This window comes from Cervus elaphus, chromosome 8 (genome assembly GCF_910594005.1).
Source record: "Cervus elaphus chromosome 8, mCerEla1.1, whole genome shotgun sequence".
NCBI lineage: Eukaryota > Metazoa > Chordata > Mammalia > Artiodactyla > Cervidae > Cervus > Cervus elaphus.
This window is the reverse complement of record NC_057822.1, coordinates 7572695-7592405: the sequence shown is the minus strand read 5'-3', so window position 1 is coordinate 7592405 and position 19711 is coordinate 7572695. Positions and strand designations below refer to the sequence as shown.

Here is a 19711-nt window from a genome sequence, read left to right as displayed (position 1 = left end):
AGTAAATAGGGAAACCGTTGGCCAGTGTAATATAGCGTCCTGATCAATAGTGTACTATGTCCGGAATGCTGGACATAGTTTTAAGACTTTACATCTATTACTTCACCTAATCCTCATAATAACCCTTAGAAAGCTACTGTTACTATCCTGGTATTACATATGTGGCACAAAGAATTTAAGCAACTTGTTCAGTGCCGCACAGCTAAAAAGTAGTGGAGCCAAGAACCAAACCCAAGCAGTGTGACCATAGAGTCTATACTCTACCACTACAAGAAAAAAAAGGTGCTTAAGTCATCCTTAACTGCAATCCTGGGCACCTCAGATCCTCACTGTTCCTACAGTGGCTACTAGCTATATATGGGGATATTTCAGGGAACTGAATTTAAATAAAATGAAAAACCCAATTCCTGGGTTTCATCCCCACATCTAACATGCTTAATAGCCACACGCGGATAGTGGCTGCCATTTCGGCAGCAGACATAGAACATCTCCGTCATGGCAGAGTTTTACGGGATAGCACTGTGGTAGGTAACTCTATAGAGTATTAATCAAATGAAAGACTCAAACCCAACAGGTGTCATGTAGATTTTGTTTATAATTAAATACCACTTCATAATGTTATTTGTACCTAGCACACACATTTATTTTTGAAAAATAAGAACATGCCATATATTAGTCATTAAATTAACAAAATGTGAGCATCCCCATAAATATATATTCTAAGGTGACTTCACTTACACAGCTTCTCAGAGAAACACATAGTAGAATCAGTAAAACTGTTTCGTCTACCAGCCAGTGTGGGACCGGATTTGGAATTCACAAGGCTGCAGGTTGGAGGTTCCCTAACACTACCCTGATGGACATCTTGTCTCCACGCTGTGCCATCCAGCTGCTTGGCTTCCACCAGGAAAGCGATGGGGAGAGGTTGATTCTCTCTCGCCTACCCAGCATCCAGTCCATCCTGCAAAACCCTCCCACCCCCCAAGGCTTCATGTGATGGCATCTTCAGACCTGCAGCTCCATGGGAGGGGTGCAGGCGGGTGGAGTGGGGCTAAGCTCTCTTTAAAAGCTGCAGGCACCCGTCTGTGAACCGATTTTAATGTCTGAGTAGGGACTCCAGAATCCCAGTCTTTAGGGGGACAGAGTGGGGCAGGCAGAGGAAGCTGGAGAACAAATGGAAAGTTGAAACCCAAGTTTGGGGACCTTGCCTTACATACTGGCGGCAGGGAAGGGGATGCTGGCGGGACATGTCCCATTGCTTGGAGCCTTCAAGAGGGTTTGCGGATGTGAGGACCACAAGAAAAACAAAGAATCAAGGCTGCGAATGGAAAATGGATGTCCTTGTCCCCCATCCTAACAGCAAGTGCTGCTTATCGGTCACCAGCAAACAGTCCATTTACACTCAGCCACAAAGACTGGGAGATGCCGGCCCAAGACCAGAGTCAGAATTCTGGGGGCCATGGTCCACATCACCATTCTTCCTGGGACCACGTGACCTCCCTGGCTTCCACTCCAGCAGCCAACATGCAGCTCTGCCCAGGCCTCCTGTCCTCCGCCTCGTGAGATGATGCTGTTACCCTAACCCTGAAGCAGGTGCTGCCCAGGCCCCAGCAGCAGCTCCTGGGTGGCGCTGAACCCATGATCGTCAGCTGACCCAAGATTACAGCGCACTTGTATCCATTCGTCACTCTTGCCTGACTCCAAGAGCCATCCCCAAACACAGGGCAGATGACAGAGTAAGGCTGGGAGCAAACAGGTGCCAGCTGATTACCTGGGTTTGCCGCATTTAAATCTACCTTTCTTTTATCCACTCCACCCTCACATCCCTTCCTGGTCCACGACCCACATTGGAAACACCACTGGGAAAATATGAGTAGCAGTGAAACTGGATTTTAATTCCCCTTTTGTGTTTTGTTCTTGCAGGCATGCAGCCTGACCTTGAACAGTGGCTTCTATTACCCCTTCAAATTCTTCCCCTGCTCTGCATAAAGCCTCCTTTCCAATCTGCCATTCTCGCACTCATGAACCATCAGTGGCTCCTATGTTCTCTGGGATATGCTTTAAACTCCTCAGCCAGGCCTTCAGGTTTCTCCATGAAACCTCCACCACTGACTGCTCATCTTTGCAGGTTAATCTCTATCACCCGCCCCAGCTCTTCCTTTGCCCCCACCCCAACCCATCTCTGTGCCTTTGCAAAAGTTGGCCCCTCTGCCTGGGAGTGATCACTCTACTTTCTACATTTTGCTCAAATCTTAGCTAGATTTGCCACCCATCAGGGAGTCTAGCCAAAATCGTCTCCAATTCTGAATACCCAGTTCTGAGCTCAGGGCCTGACCTTTAGCAGGGCCTCCACAACTGTCATCTTCTGTGGTCCACTATCATACTTGGCCTCCCTTGCCAGAGTTGACCACATATTTGTGTCTCTTGCTGCTGGCTTGGAGGGCAGAAATCAGGTCTTATTATTTGTAGCCCTTACCGTCCAAATGTTTAACACATAGTCAATGTCTCACAAATATTGTTGAGCTGAGTTGATACCTATCCTAAAGGGGAAAAAAAAGTCATTGTCTGTTGCCTTCTTGAGCATGTAAGACACTACAGAAGTAGTTAAGACACAATAAAGAACTGGTTATCCCAGGCAACAAACATCAGCTTCAAAGGCAAGGTACTAAATCAGTATTAAGCATAATCCATAAAGGTTAATGATCTATCAACACTGGTCTGTTAACACTGATATCTTGCCTGTTAGCTCAAGGCTGCCTAGAGAAGCAGGAAGTGCAGTTCTAAGAGGTAATCACCGGATGGAGAAATGCCACGAATCCTATGGGGATTATTGAGCCTGCCAAATCAACCCCCAAGAGGAAACAAGGAATGGTAATTCCAGCTTTCCAATGTAGAGGGGGGGGTCAGGTGGGGGTGGGGGTGCCAGGATTTTAGCAGACTGGCTCTCTCAATTATTAGACTTTCAAGGTATGTGATACTTGGATTACCGGCCTCAAAATCACCTGTGCTGACAGTTAAGAATGCAGACTCTTCTTTTTTTTTTGGCCGTGCCACTCGGCTTGTGGGATCTTAGTTCCTGGACCAGGGATCCAACCTGTGCCCCCTATATTGAAAGTGTGGAGTCTTCACCCCTGGACCCCCATGAAAGTTCCAAGAATGCAGATGCTTGGGGCTGGTCCCAGTCCCACTTAATCAGAGTATCTGAGGTCGGGGTGTGGGAATCTGCATTTTAAATAAATTCCCTAAGAGATCCTTACTTTCATTAAAGTTTACAGACCTTTACCTGCTATTCTCAGAAGTATACAGTCAGCCTAAAGGAAGACAGCTGTGTATGCAGCCAGCCGGCAGCAGTCCCATTTCTGAGAATTCTTGCTTCTCGAAGATGTATGTGTGTGGGGACCCAAAGAGTCTATTGACTCCGAGGAAGTTAGCCAATGACTCAAGCTTGGCTGGTCGATCAATACCGGAGAGGATGGAGGAGAGATGAGCAAGGCTGTCTCTGAAATAAGCAACCCCCAGTTTTCCCAGAGGGCACTGGTGTGCAGGAGAATACAACACAAAACAGCCAGATTGTCTGTCTGTCCTTTGATAAGTGATGCAGTCCCCTCTTGTCAAATGAAAAGGGATTTTTCTTCCTTTAAGGGCTGAAGTCTCATCACTTCTACTCTGTCTTTGTTATTCTCCCCCTTCTCTTAATTTCTCAGTTCCTTTGAGGGGAAAAAAAAAGGAGCAGAACCAGAATCAAATGATTTTCCAGAGTGGACCCAGTACAGACACATCCAGCACATCTTCACTGGAGAGGCACAGACACTCAGAAAGCAGATGTGAGCTCCTTACAGGTGAGTGACTGAATGGGACACCCGGGGCTGGCTCACCATGCCACGTGAAGGTGACATGAAGTTTATCACAAGTACAGAATCAAGACGGAGGTGGGTAGAGATCAGGCCTGCACGTGCGGTGAGGGAAGACTAGATCTGGAGGTTTCCAGCCTTTCAGTGGATTTGGAAAGTAGGGGCAGAATCTCTGCCTGGCTTTAGCTCTGAAGAATGTGGCCAACCTTGGTCACTGCCTGGGAAAGCCCAGGTACCATCCACAAGGATGATGAAGGCTTTCCAAGTCTGGTTGGGCTAAACCAGGCAGAGGCTGAACTCTGTACTGCCCACCTAGAATACTGCTTTCATGCCCCCACTCCCACCCTCATCATTTGAAATTTCCAGGACCAAGATAATCTACCCTTTGTGCGAGGCAAAGGCTTTTCGAGATGCTCATCCACAGAGTTCATGGATTAAAAAAAAAAAAAAAGACTTGAAAGGCAAGTTTTAGAATCAAGGATTGAACCACTGTCAGTACGGCTTGAGCAGCTGTGACTAGAGGAAAGGGGTCTCCTTCAAGGTGGGCTCACTCCTTCTTGGTGTGTTCCAGGACGCGGTAGGGAACCCCAGAGGCATTTCTGGAGCCATGTTCTTCTTGCATGACGGGCAGTGTGGCGGGAGCGTAGATCTCAGAAATGTTGTCGTTGTTTTCCAGGGCCCCGTAGGAAAAAGAAGCTTTGAGGTCAGGCTGGACGGTCATCCCCTTGTCATGCATGTTTTGCATACCTGAAACAAAATCCATCCCCCCAAATCATTATGTGATAAGAGAGCCAAAGGAGGCTGTGTCTATCCCATCATGGACTAACTATGGTGCTCAGGAGCTAATCATGTGCATTGTCAATTTCCTGAATGCTTTAGATAAAAAAAAAAAGAACACCCATAAATACACACTAGAAATATTACAGTTGCTAAGCAACAAGGGATGAATCTTCAGGAAATATGCACACAGACCAGCCACTGTCAAGAGAAACCATTGGTTGGCTTCGAAGGAGGTGGGAATGTCTGGGTCAGACGGGAACCAGCACTGTGCTTTGAACGTGGTAGATGCCAACACTTTACTGCTGAGTTAGATCAGGATCCGGAAAAATGTCATTATACTGTTGAGAGAAGAGGATAACTTTTGTGTCACAGATACGTGATACACAGATATCCTGATGCTCAGAGGGAGAGTTTTGACATCATCATCCCTGATTCACATATGGGGTTAGGTGTGATTTTGCTTATTACTTCTGGGCACACTGATATTGAATTTCTACTTATATTTGAAGGCAAATATTTTACTCGTTAATTCCTTTAAATGTATTCTACAATTCCCCTAGTCAGGTGGGACCTGGCCTCCTCTGAGGCCAATTCTTTTTCCTGGGAGGGAGTTAAGACACTTTAAATTCTCTTGCCCCTTGGTTGAGTAATAAAAATCCTGAATGCAAATTACTTCCCATGAAACTATGACGATAATAACAGCTGACATCTGACTGCTTCCTATGCTTGATGCACTGGGCTAAGTGCTTTAAATAGTAACAATAAGAGCAATAATGTTACTGGCATTATATAAAGGGGCTGGGCATTTATTTGGTGGCAGAGGCCATAAAGTTATAATGTTATAAAGTTTTCTCTCATTTGATTCTCACAACTATTGATTTAGGAAAATAGGCAGTTGGAGGTTAAGGAGATTGCCTGAGGTCACAGGCCAGTAAGCAGCAGTTCTAGGGTTCAGATTCAGTGGTTTAAATTCTGAAGCCTACACTCTTAATCAGAATGCTGTCAGGGCTCCCTACAGACCTCAGTCTTCCAAAATCCTAGGACAGAAATATGCTACTATCCTCCTTTTATGGGCAAGAACACAGAGATTCAGAGAGGTGGAGAAACTTACCCAGGACACACAGCTAAATGAGAGATGGAGCTGGGATTGGACACCAAAGCCCTTGCTCTTTATCTATCCTACAAACAGCCTGGGAAGTCCTGGTCTGTGGGAGGCTCTTCGCCCTCACACTGCATAAGCCCTGGCTGATGGGAATTTGAAGGGTACAGTTTAAAAGTGTGTAGTTTGGATTTTAGGGAGGAAATTGGAGGAGATGAGGGGATGCCTATTTCTCAGGGAAGGGAGTTGGCTTCACAGGCATAGTTTAGCTTTGTCAATGCTCTCCAGCCCAAACCCACCAGGAATACACCTACAGTCTAACCAATTTAGGTTTCTTGACTCCTGACAGTGAAGATGTACACCATGGGGAACTGTTTCAGTAAGTGGGTGTCAAAAAGGAGCTATTACAGGATCGGGGTTGTGAAGGGTGATGTTAGGAGGGCTTTAGGAAGCAGTGCTTTGCTTTGGATTAGATGTTGTCAGGAAGTGGGGCTAATTCTATAACTGGGGATCTTAATGGTTGTTATCTAGAAGGAAAGAAGACAAGATGGACACTAAAACTGTGATTGGTAAAGAAGCAGGAGCCACTCATGTCAGGTGGATGGTTGGTCTTTATCGTTCAGACAATGTTCATGCTTTGTCTGTGTTTGGACATGACAATGGTGTGGTCCCTGTTTGTGTTTTGATCCATCAGGGTCACAGAACGTCCTTGTCTGATGCTGATATTCTGTGAAATGGTCTATGTTCAACCAGGAGTCCCAAGGCCTGGCCATGAGAGCCAGGCCAGCTCCTCCTCGCTGTCAGGGACTGTTTTTCTCCTTCTCATTTCCTAGAAGTCTTGCAGGTTCTGGAATTGTTTAAAGCCTCTCCTAACTGTGACATACACTGAATCTCTGGAACTTGAATGCCTCTTGCATGGTGGCTACTGGCTGGTTGTGAAGATGTCAGTCTGGTGAGACCAAAAGCCAGGAGGTCCTGATGCTGACCAGGGAAACCAAGCAGCTAGAAAGGTAACTCTGTTTAAGGGTCTCCTTTCTGTTCTACCTGGCATCAGGTCAAACAAATGTTTGGAACTTTCAAAGTTTTTTTTTTTTTTTTTTTTTAAAGCAAAAGTAAAGTGAAATCAAATTGAACCAGGCATCTACCATATCCCAAACACTGTGCAAGGGACCTTTAACGTACTATCCCACTGAGATATGGGAGATGGGATTTGAATCCAGGTCATCTGAACTCCAAGCCCATGCGCCACCTCATAGTACAGAACCCAGGCCTACTCAGTCCTGACATGCCTTGGCAGGAGGGCAGGGTCTCCTTTCTCCAACACCCAGCTTCCCACAGGTCACGAGGCACAGAGAGAGTGAGGGCCACATCCACAAACAGGTCACAGAATGTGGACATCTGAGATCAGCTTAGGTTACCTTCTATCTGCTACCAGAAAACATACCTGGCATGTATGCATATGCGAATATATAGATGTATACACATACACGGTTTATAAACACACAAACACACATGTACATACAGATACTTACACACACACACACACACACACACACACAGAGTTGACACCTCACCTATCTGGAATTCAGCTATCCAGCGCCCTCATCTATCCGGAACACAGCCGAGAAACAAGGAAGTAAGCAAAAAAGGCATCTGAGCAGCCAGATTAGATGTTTCAAAGGTCCATGCACCAAAGCTCATGCATTTAACTCCTAGGAGAAACCTTAAGGCCCCAACTCAGAGCTTATTCATTTTAATTTTAATTTTATATGCGATTTGAACAACTTGGGTCAAATGAGAAGATTGACACAGAGTTGCTATTAACAGGCAGGCTGGTAACAGCAAGAATAACAGACAACAGTTTAATAGCAAGAAATGAGGAAATAATATAAAAAGTAGACACATAAATCCTGGGCCAATTAGATCAGGGGCACCTCGGTCAGCCCTGAGAACATGCCTGCCTCTTGAGTGCTATATTAAGTAGTATTCTACGTCATCACTGCAATTGTATTTTGTTCATGAGACTGTCTTAATGGAGGGTGGGAGACTATGTTTTGGAGAGAGTTCCATCTTCTATATCTAAAATAAAAATTAAATTTGAGTTAAAGTGTGAAAGCTAGTGGTCACTTGCATCCTAGAGAATTTAGACCAGCAAATCTAGACGAGGCTGGGCCAACATATAAACTTCTCACCTGAATCCCCCGAGGCTGAAAAGAACTGTCCAGTTTTCCACAAGCCCCACCACTCCCTTTTGTGCAGTATTCGGCTGATTCGTACATTTACGTTCCTACCATATGAACATGTGCTTCTTGGTGTGAACCCTGAGTTCCCTGGGGTATTAGACTTTCCAGGACAATCCACTTCCTTGTGAATCTGAGGAATGGAGTTATGGTATTTGAATTTCAATCATCCTGTTTTCCTTCCCCTCTCTGATCATTCCATTCCACTGAGATGAATGGATTTTTCCTCCTGTAGGCATGAAGTCTCATGCTGTGGGTCATAATTATACCCAGTGTGAATCAGGATGGTCTTTAAAAGATCCCCCAGTAGACATGGCAACTGACAAGATGTGCTCAAAACCAGTCGAGGTGCCTTAGCCATTGCCTCCTCTTTTGTAAACCAAGATCAAACGAAAAAACTAAAAACAAAAAAGAGAGAGAGAGACAGTCACACCATAATAGCACAGCACATCTTCCCTGTAACCAAACCCAGAGGCCGGTTGTCTCTTTTTAAATAGGAAGTAGCAGTCACTCTATGCGGATGGGCTGGCCAGCTGGACACATGGGATTTGACGTTACCTGGCATGGCATCCATGGAAATATAGGGCTCGAAGGGAATGGCCTTCTTCCTATTCCGTGTGATTAAGAAGACGCCCAAGAACGCGATGAGGCACCTGGTGAACACACATGAGGGAGGAAGAGAAGCAAGGCCAGAGTGAGGCTGGGCGGAGGGTTCAAACACAGGTAATGGGAGAAAGGGCAAAGGTGGGCTGCAGGCTGCAGAGGGCGATTCATTGCTGAGCAGCCCTGAGAAGTGGCCGGGCCTGGGATCAGCAGAGAGCAGATGGGAGGTGAGTACTAACAGGCCGTGTGGCCACCCAAACCTCAATCAGAACAAACCAGGTTCCCTTGGGACAAACCCTCACAATTCTTCACCTCCACTTACCCTGCATCAGTCCTCTGCCTTTAAAAGTGTGTGTTTTTTTTTAATTAAAAAGTTCTTTAGAGCCTAAATTCAATCAGTATAGGAACAGAGAAAGTAAAAATTGGAAAGCCCCTGGACAACCTCCAGTCCCCAACACAGGTGTATATTCTTCCAGAGTCTCCAATCTTTTCGTTTTGGTTTGCTCTTTTCTCCAGAGCTTAGGTAAACAAGCACACTTTCTAAAAATTGAGGTATAATTTACATGCAACAAAATGCACAATCCCGAAATGTGGATCTCAGTGACTCTTACCTGTGCACACACTCGTGGGATCACCACCCAGGTCAACAGAGGAGTCATTTCTATCCTCCCCACCCTACTGTAATTTATTTAACTTGTATTTTACTGATGGGCATTTAGGTTGCTTTCAATTATGTGCTTATACCATCGATTTTAAAATGAATAAACACCCTTATACAGGTGTCTTTATGTCCCATTTCAATTACTTTTCCGAGATAAATGATTAGAAATGGAAAGCTGCAACAAGAGGCATGCTCACTGAAACATTTTACTAATTGAGAGGCTAACATTGACGTATATATGCTACTACTGTGTGTAAAATAAATAGCTAGTGGGAAGCTGTTGTGTAACATAGGAGGCTCAGCTCAGTGCTCCGTGATGACCTAGGGGGTGGATGGGGGTGGTGGTGGAAGGGAGGCTCGAGAGGGAAGGGATTTATGTATCGTTATAGCTGAGTCACACTGTTGTACAACAGCAACTAACACACATTGGAAAGCAATTATCCTCCAACTGAAAATTAAAAAAAAAAAAAAAAACGCGTTGCTGATATTGCCAAATTGTCCTCCCACATCAAAGAACTTCTCACACTGTGGCAGAGAGCTGGTTTCCTCTCACCAACGTGTGACATTACCCATCCTGTTAGTTTTTGCAAAATGATGGCATCTTGTGTGGCGTCTTGGGGCTTCCCTGGTGGCTCAGACGGTTAAGCATCTGCCTGCAATGTGGGAGACCTGGGTTCGATCCCTGGGTTGGGAAGATTCCCTGGAGAGGAAACGACAACCCTCCCCAGTACTCTTGCCTAGAAAATCCCTTGGACGGAGGAGCCTGGCAGGCTACAGTCCACAGGGTCGTGGAGAGTTGGACGCGACTGAGTGACTTCACTTTTCTGTGTAGCTTCAATATGTATTTCTTTTTATTAAAATTCTTCTTCAATATGCATTTCTTTGATCGGAGGTGAGGCTGAGAGTCTTTTCATGGGTCAAAATGTGATGTGTTCGAAATGACAAGGAAATGGAAGCCCAAAAGAGAAGCGAGGAAAAATAAAACCCTTTAGGGGGCGAAATGCTCAGCTCTGGGGACAAAGCTCCCACTGCCAGCTGCTCCTCTGGCTCAAAGGGACTGGCTTAGAGGCTGGAGCAGGGGTGGGGGAGAGGGGCAGCCTGCCTGCAATATGGGGGTCGGGGGGGCAGGACAGGACTCACCCCAGTGCAAACATGCAGACGTGCAGCACGTCCTGCCCGAGGAAGTCCAGGTAGAAGACGGCGCCTGAGCAGCGAACAGTGGAAAATACAAGTGAGCTCTTTTCAAATCACCTACTGGCCAGTCTGCCTAGGATTTGGTGGCACTCGCCTCTCTGCAGGAAACCAAAGGGACCCAACATACCAGGACTGAGCCTGCTAAGGTATTGAAGAGGGGACTTAAAGCCCTTTGGGAGAACAGATTGTCCTTTCCTCCCCTACCACCCCTCTTACCTTCATCTTTTCTTCTTTTTCTTTTGAAATAGTATCATTAACAGATGTAAAGAAACAGCAGAGTTCCCGTGTACCCTTCACCCGGCAACCCCCAGTGACATGATACTATGAGCTAAAAACCTTACTTAGCAGTTTTTATGCAACTCTTTTCCCTCGTCTTTCTTAAGACGGAAAACCAAGGCTTTGTGGTTAAGCCATTGCAGCTTTCCAACCTCACGCAGTTGGCAGATGTCACGCCCCGTGGCACAGAAGTGCCATGGGCCCGCCGCCCTCAGCCCGCAGCCAGCGTCAGTCTGGACTCATGTCACCGCTCACAGCCCCCACCCTACTCGCCTCTTGCTGCACCCAGAGCCTGACTCCCAGCTCAACCACAGTGTTCCTATTCCTTTCACCCTTGCCTGGACTGAAGTCAGTGGCCATGACTGAAACTTCCACGCGATCCACATGAGGTTAGCTTTCCGGCTGCTCTGGGTCAAGCCCTACTCCATCCCTGGTCCTGCTCATGGCACAGGCTTGGGCTGCATGCCCTCTTATCCTGATCTCTGTAAGCAGGGTCTGGCCACCACCTGTCCATACTGCAGGGCAAAGCAGACGGCTGTACGGCTGGGCCTTCCTCAAAGGGAGGCACGTCGCCTCTTACTGGTCTTTTTACTCTGAAAATTTCAGTCACCACTGCTACTTACAAAAAAACTCTGATATGTCTGTAGCCTCTGAAGCCACCTCAGAAAGCAAAAGAAACAAAAATATGGAGGTGAAGTAGAAGAAAAGGGGAATGTAATAACGAAAATCACTTATTGAGCACTTGTTTTATATATATATGTATATATATATAATTGTGTGTGTGTGTGTGTATATATATATATACATATATGAGATTTCTAAAAATTATATAGAAGAAATACATGGTCACTTGGCCAGTGGAAGCTGTGGAATTAGCAGATGATGGTAAAAACTGTTAATGAAACCTGGCATAAGCAGTACAAAGTAAGGGACATTTGGACTATGCATATTTCAATTCTAGTCCAAATATGACTATACGTATTTCAATTCTAGGCTTCCCTGGTGGCTCAGACAGAAAAGAATCTGCCTGCAATGCAGGTGGCCTAGGTTTGATCCCTGGGTCAGGAAGATCCCCTGGAGAAAGGAATGGCTATCCAGTCCAGTATTCTTGCCTGGAGAATTCCATGGACAGAGAGGAGCCTGTCAGGCTACAGTCTGTGGGGTCGCAAAGAGTCGGACGTGACTGAGCAGCTAACACTTTCATATTTCAATTCTAGGAGGAAAGTATTACTACCCCCATTTCATGAATGCGGAACTGAGGCTCAGAGAGGTGAAGTGATTTTCCCAGAGCCACACAGCTCTGTGTCTGTGCTGTGGTGAAAAGCCAGGTCTCTCTTTTCCCACAAGACCATCTACAACTGTGACGGGCAGAACAGCTCAGCAGAATTGGCCTTCTGATGGAGGTGGTGCTCCCTTCCCCCTGCCCCAGGGTAGTGAACCTGCTGTCAAGGTGGAAGACAGAAATCTGGCGACCGCACCCTCACCTGCGGTGATGGCCACGGTGGTGGACAGAATGTAGCCCACGCTGGCGATCAGAGAGGAGTCATACATCTGCGAGGCTTGACCTAAAAATCTTCAACACAAAGGAGCTCTAGTTAGTGCACTGTGGGGGGATGTTGGAGGGCAGAGGAGAAAGCCAGTGACTGCAGGCTTGGTGTGAAGAATGAAGACAAGCCATGAAGGGCACTCTGCGGGTTTAGAAAGATGCCAGCCTTGTATGCCTCCCGGGCCGGGGTCCACACTTAGCTCCCATTCCTCCCCCGGACACACAGCCTGCAGTTCACCCCCTTCTCCTTCCAGCACCTCTGCCCACATGGTTCTCATCACTGCAATGCCCTTCTCCTCGCCTCTGTGTGACCTGCATTCCCAACCCAAGCCATGCCTGATCCCTTAAACATGCCAAGAAACTCTTGGAGCACTTATCACTAACTGCCTTGTGCTGTCATTATTTTTTTAAAAACACATTTGCTTCTTAATTCAACAGTCACTGCGATAAATATAGGAAAAAGGAGAGAGGAAATTAGAGGGTCATTCCCCATCTCTCCATCTACAATAAACTCTTTATCATTTAGGAGTATATTCTTTGTCCATTCTCTGCAGGGGATGACAGAGGATGAGATGGCTGGATGGCATCACCGACTCAAATGGACATGAGTTTGAGTAAACTCCAGGAGTTGGTGATGGGAGGCCTGGCGTGCTGCGTTCCATGGGGTCACAAAGAGTCGGACACGACTGAGCGACTGAATTGTAACTGTACTGCATAGCATTGTGGTTATTATTGCAGAGTTGCTTACACCAAAACACACTTCCTGTCCAACTGTAATCCCAGCTGTCCCCCTACCAGGGCTGTGAGCACCTTGAGTTCAGTGACTACCGCTCCCATCTCTGGGTGCAGAAGGCCCAGCCTGGGCCTAGTACACAGCAGGCCTCGGTAAATGCATGCTGACTGCCTGAGTGAGAAGCCGCCCGGTCATCTCTATAACCCTTGGAGGACACAGCACAGAGCCGTGCACTGGGGCTCAGGGGTCCAGGATCACTGTAGGAGGACTAAGCATACTCATGACTTGATCGAAAAGTTCATCCGGGTTTTTCTGTAACATCTTAATAATTGGCATAATAATAGTAACAAAATAATAACTGGCATAATAATAGTAACAAAAATCATAAAAGAAGCTAGGGTTTGGCTTCCCAGGTGGCAGAGTGGTAAAGAATATGCCTGCAATGCAGGGATGCAGGAGACATGGGTTTGATCCCTGGGTCGGGAAGATCTCCTGGAGTAGGACATGGCACCCCACTGCAACATTCTTGTCTGCCAAATTCCACGGACAGAGGAGCCTGGCATGCTGCAGTCTATGGGGTCACAAAGAGCTGGCCAAGACCGAATGACTGAGAGCGTGCATGTGGTTATTCTGTCTGCAGACGAGGACTCTCTGTCTTAGAGAAGCCTAGAGGAGGGGGCTTAGGGCAGAGGGGCGAGGGGCGAGGCAAGGGGAGGGAGTCAGGTGGCTACGTTCACCCTCAGCTCCACCCCTTTCTGGACTCTCGCAGTGCCTCACGTGCAAAATGAGGATGAGGGCATTGTTGCGGGGGCCAAGTTAATTCAAGCTCGTGGGAAGGCGGTGGGAGCAGAGCACCTGGGCAGCAGCGGTCACCCCTACGACCCCGCGGCGCTGTGGGTGGAGGTGAGCCCCGGCCGCTGGAGCCCGGGGCCTGACATGCCGCACACACCACACAGTCCTGCACTGTCCACCCTCCGTCCCCACGCGGATCCCTCACGTACCCGCCCAGGCTCCCTGCTGGTCACCGGTCTCAGACGTGAACGAGGCCCAGGCCTCCTACCCTAATAACTCCTGCTTTTGAGGGAGAAACCATCATCTTGGCTCTTCTACTTGGGAAGGCTTCTTGAGGACAAGAAATAACAACTGCTTGCTCTTTCTTGGACGACAAACAAATGCCTCATGGGGATGGCACAGCTCTTTCTGGAGGTCCCTGAAACAGGCACCTGTCTCGGTCCAGGTGGGAAGGGAGGCTGACTCTGATCGCGTGGTTCTCACATTTTTAAGGCAGAGAGAGAAAAATACATCCACTCGAGGCTCTTCAAGTGGCACAAAAAGCCCTCCGTATGATAACTCAGCCAATGAGCGACGCCTCTCGCTCCACAGTGGATGCCAAACCCCGACGACCGGCTGCCTGGGAACGTTCTCCCTTCCTTACAGCTTCAAAAACAACTGTGATCGGACCCAGAAGCTGGAAGAGACCTTTGTGGGGAGGCCCAGGGGAGAAAAGACTCTGCAACTCACGCGGCTTGATAGACGGCAGTGGCCACCATGCAGACGACCATCACGTAGAAGATGGGGTAGTCGAGCTGCAGGTTCCCCTGTATGGACAGGACCAGCATCCCGGCCACAGCCTTCACCGTCACCACAGTCATGGAGCCTGCGGAAGGTTAACAGGGATGTATGGGTGCCTCGGGTGGAGCCCAGCCAGTGATCCACACAGTGAGAAGGTCTTCTGTGCTCTCCCATGGAAGCAGAGAGGCAGGCAAAACCCCAGCAGGGATTTCCAAACGTCCCTTCTGAACTCAATCAAAAAAGGGCAGTGAGTTCACACGGAAGCCCAGAGTGGCAGTGCTGTGTCTGGAACACGATGTCAAGGAAATCTACAGGGAAAATGTGATGTGTAAAGAGCTTTTTTGGTCTTTTTTTTTTTTAAATATTCATGTATTTATTTGGCTGCCCCAGGTCTTAGTTGCCTCCATGTATGATCTAGTTCCCTGACCAGAGATCGAACCTGGGTCCCTAGCATTGGAAGCGTGGCATCTTAGCCACTGGAATGCCAGGGAAGTTCCTTTTTGGTCTTTTAAAATGCTTACCCAGTTGTATTTTTAAAAACATTTCCTTAGACTAGAGGTCTCCAGATGTTTTAGAATGCACACCCCTACACATATGTACATACTTTTCAAATATGTATGTTGATTTATTTTAAAATTAGAGTCACGTAACTCTGGGCTTTTATAATATGTATATTATAAACCATATGCAGGAAATATACTTAAAAGGTGAAGAGAAAAATGAATACTGATTTGAATGCTTTTTTCTTCCCATATGCCCAGTGGACTGTCTTGCTCACCTCACTGTAGAGACCACTGCTTTACCCAGCGCCGCAGAAACGACCTCTCACTCTAAACTATCAGATCCACCTGCTAGAGGTCTGGTCTTCTGATTCACCAGGAGAGAAAATGTGGGACCACGATCTTCCAAACCACTTTGCAAACTAAATCATCAAGGAATGGGTCCCTGAGTCAGGCTACAATAGGAATGAATCCTCTAGAACACGAGGCTCAGTGAAAGAGGCTGGTGACAGATGGCCGCAGGGTGTATGATTCCACTTATATAACATGTCCAGAAAGGCAAATCCATAGAGACAGTAAGTAGATTAGAGACTGGCCATGGGCTTTCCTGGTGGCTCAGACGGTAAAGAGTCTGCCTGCAGTTCAGGAGACCCAGGTTTGATCCCTGGGTTGGGAAGATCCCCTGGAGAATGAAATGGCAACCCACTCAAGTATTCTTGCCTGGAGAATTCTACGGACAGAGAGGAGCCTGGCAGGCTACTGTCCATGGGGTTGCAAAGAGTTGGACACAACTGAGCGACTTCACTTTCTACTTCTACTTCCATGGGCTGGGAAGATGGGAAAATGAGGAGTGACTGCCGGTGGGCATGGTGTTTCTTTTGGGGGGCTACAAAAACATTCTAAAATTCAATTATGATGATGGTTACATCCTCTGCGAATGTACTGAAAATCACTGAATTATACACTGTAAACAGGTGAACTTTATGGTACGCAAATTAGATCTCTGTAAAGCTGTTTAAGGGCCTCCCCGGTAGTCACTAGTTGTAAAGAAGCCGCCTGCCAATGCAAGATACAAAAGAGATGTGGGTTCGATCCCTGGGTTGGAAAGATCCCCTGGAGGAGAGCATTGCAACCCATTCCAGTATTCTTCCCTGGAGAATTCCATGGACAGAGGAGCCTGGTGGGCTACAGTCCATGGGGTCACAAAGAGTCGGACATGACTGAAGCAACTCAGCACGCACAAAGCTGTTAAAAAAGAAATAATGGAACCCTATCAAACAATGACACGGATCTGCGTGGTCTACAGCCTGCTGCTGCAGTGGACTTGCTCCCGGAAGGACAGGGGGAACTAACACACAATGGGGACCAGTGCTCACCTCGTTTAATCCCCTTCCCAGCCCTGAGACCTGGGTGTTCTCTGAGGCCCATGTTTAGGGGGCTGTGTGGCTGACACAGAGAGAGTCACTAGGAGGCAGTGGGGGGGGGGGGTGGCACCCACTTCTCCCTCTCGAGGAGGAAGGGGTGCTTCTCACAGCTCTTCTTAGCAACTCTAACTCTATGCAGGCTGAGAGCCTTGCCCCAGTCTGATTTAGGAGCCATTTCCCCCACTGTACCCACTGTGCCTCTAAAAGGAAAAAAAGAGAGAGAGAAAAATTGAAATCAATTCTTGCCTTTAAATCCAGAATTAAGTCTTCACCTTCGACAGGTCTTACACGCATCCTTAGGGACTCCACTGTTGGAGCCCACTTCACCCCTGACTTCTCTGAATTAATTTCCAGTCGCCCCCTCCACCCTTACTCTGATTTCTTCTTCGTCACTGTTAATTGTCACTGCTCAAACTTAACACTATTTATGTATTTGTCAACCCATTTACTGTCATTTTCCGCCCTTTAGAATAACAGCAGCCTGAGGGGAGGGGTGTCTGCCTGGCTCACTGCTCAAGCTAGTTTGCAGCACCTCTCTTGGCACTTTGGAGACTTGGTATTTGAGCAAGAACACTGAACAGTGAACCCTAACCCTAACCCTAACCCTAACCCTAACCCTAATGAAGAAACTGACAAGGCCCATAGATTGCCGGTGGGAATTTGCCGTATGACTCAGGGAACTCAAACCAGGGCTCTGTGACCACTTTGAGGGGTGGGATGGGGTTGGAGGTGGGAGGGAGGTCCAAGAGGGAGGGGACAGATGTATACCTATGGCTGATACATGTTGATGCAAGGCAGACACCAACACAGTATTGTAAAGCAATTATCCTCCAATTAGAAAAAATAAATTGAAAAAAAAAAAAAAAGAAGAAACTAACAAGGTCTGTGTCTCGTTAGCAGGGACCCAGCCCTTGCAGCCTCTGATGCAGAGAGACCAGCCTGAGTCAGCCTCCAGCAGCTCCTGGATCCAGTGGCCTGAAGCTCGGTAAACAAAACCCATTATTTCCTTTTGGTGCTACTTAAAGAAAGAAATAAAGGAAAGTGAAGTGGTTCAGTCATGTCCGACTCTTTGCGACCCCATGGACTGTAGCCTACCAGGCTCCTCCGTCCATGGGATTTTCCAGGCAAGAGTACTGGAGTGGGTTGCCATTTCCTTCTCTGGAGGATCTTCCTGACCCAGGGATCGAACCCGGGTCTCCCGCATTGTAGGCAGATGCTTTACCGTCTGAGCCACCGGGGAAGCGGCAAAACAACCACCCGGACCCTCGCTTACCGAGTAAGGCCACCAAGAGGAGAATCACCACGATGTTGTTGGCGTTCCTCTCCTTGTAGAAGTACAGTAGCAGGCAGAAGAGAATGATCTCCACGAGCTGCGGAGAACAGCAAGAGGGGAGGTCAACAGGGGGCCACGGGCGAGACCAGGAGACCCTGGTGGGCTGGGCTGGAGTTTATGCTGCGGACCGCACCAGCCGCAGGCCCCCTGTGTGGAGAGGGAATCGAAGCATTTCCCAGACCACTGCTAGACATCCTGCAGGGACGCAGGGAACGCTGAGTCCCTCCAACCCCCACCCTGCGGGCGGAGTCCACCTCATCGGGGGCTCTGAGGGTGCTGTGCCCGCCTCACGCCCACCCGTCTTGGACGGTCATGCTTCACCAGGCTGGGCTGGTGCCCCCCTTTACCGTTCCATGGTAACGCCCATTAAAACTGGGGAACTGATCACAGAGGGAGACGCCTGACTGCTCAGGAGAAGAGCTCTTCGGTAAAGTAAGTATATATATACCAGTTACCCACTAACCAGGCCACTGAGGTGTGCAGCTTGGCAGAGTCGAAAGGAGAGGACATCTGGAGTCAGGGAGGCCCGGTTCTGAGCTTGGATCTCCTTCTAAACTAGCCGGGTGACCTTGGGCAGGTCACTTAAGTTTTCTGAACCTCAGTGACCACCTCTGTGAAATGGGGATAATGACAATAATTCCTAACTCACAGGGCCATAATCACAGCTTATATTTAACGAGCTCATGAATCTGCCTGGCTCTCTTCTAAACGTGTTATCTTTACTCACTCAACTCATTAAATCAGCACCATAATTCTAGGAAGCAGATACTACTGCAATCCCAAGCTAGCAAATGGCAGAGCTGGGATTTGAACCTGAAGAGTTTGGCTCCAGGATGCATGAGCTTTCCCACTAGGCTATGCTGCCTGCAGATGGGGGCCATGTGCCTGTGTTCAGAAGATGCTCCCCATCAGTAGAATCCTACTGCCTGCAATGCAGGAGACCCGGGTTCAATCCTTGGGCCCAGAAGATTCCCTGGAGAAGGGAATGCCTAACCACTCCAGTATTCTTGCCTGGAGAATTTCATCGACAGAGGAGCCTGGTGGGCTACAATTCATGGGGTTGCAAAGAATCCTACCAGAAAATGGAATATTAGAGAACTCTGAAGTTTGAGACATTCCCCACCCTTGCAGCAACAACTTGTCCTTTCTACTCCTTATAAAGGTCCAGACACTGGCAATACTCCTCCAGCGAGTGAAGTGAGCCCGGCACCCAGCGAAACTGAAACAACAGCTCAGCTCCATTTGCCTGCCGTGACCTCCCACCGAAGTTTGTTTACCATAAAAACCAATACAGAAACATTAATGGGCATTTTAAAAGAAAAACACTCTTTTGATCCCTCATAATTATGAGACCACAAAACACAGCGGCTGTCATTTTCCTGTGTCTTCCTGTCTTTGTCAGTGAAGACCTATTTTATCTACTTGTCATCATCGTCAAAGCCCAATTTTGTGCTGGGTTGTTTTTAGTTACCTAAACAATTTTCATGTTTCATGAAGTTGTCATAATTATCTTTCATTGCTGCAGAATACACCATCAAGCAGATGCAGTTATTCCTCAATATTTCCAACTGATGTGCATGGATTCTGGCCAGGGGTAGGGGTGGGGCCAATTTCCCCAGCATTTTCATGATGCTTGAATGCATCCCGGGAGGCTGCTTGGTGTCCTATTGCAGGATGACTGTGTATGTGTTGCTGCCTCCTGACAGACCACGAGTTCTGTGAGTACGTCTCATTTAGTTTTTATATCCACGGTGTCTGGCACAGAGCAGACACTCATTTATTGAATTCGATTTGGCCAAATTCCTCCAGCTGCCTCACAGTCATGATGGAGGAGGATAAACTGAATTGGTCACTGAGCATCGGTCACATGCTGGGTGGTTCCCACACCATCTGCATCTC

At 47.6% G+C, this 19711-nt stretch overlaps 1 protein-coding gene across 1 annotated transcript in view; it reads right to left on the bottom strand.

The window, feature by feature from the left end:
* Positions 1 to 575: 575 nt before the first annotated feature.
* The window catches only part of NIPAL3 (NIPA like domain containing 3), a 52369-nt gene continuing 33233 nt past the window's right edge, over positions 576 to 19711 (bottom strand). Inside the window, exons 7-12 of the mRNA XM_043909250.1 lie at positions 17753 to 17849; positions 14505 to 14640; positions 12189 to 12277; positions 10375 to 10438; positions 8529 to 8623; positions 576 to 4598 (exon numbers count right to left, since the gene is read on the bottom strand). Of these exons, the coding sequence (XP_043765185.1) occupies positions 4399 to 4598; positions 8529 to 8623; positions 10375 to 10438; positions 12189 to 12277; positions 14505 to 14640; positions 17753 to 17849 (681 nt within the window). The 3' untranslated portion in view covers positions 576 to 4398. The remainder of the gene's footprint in view (positions 4599 to 8528; positions 8624 to 10374; positions 10439 to 12188; positions 12278 to 14504; positions 14641 to 17752; positions 17850 to 19711) is intronic.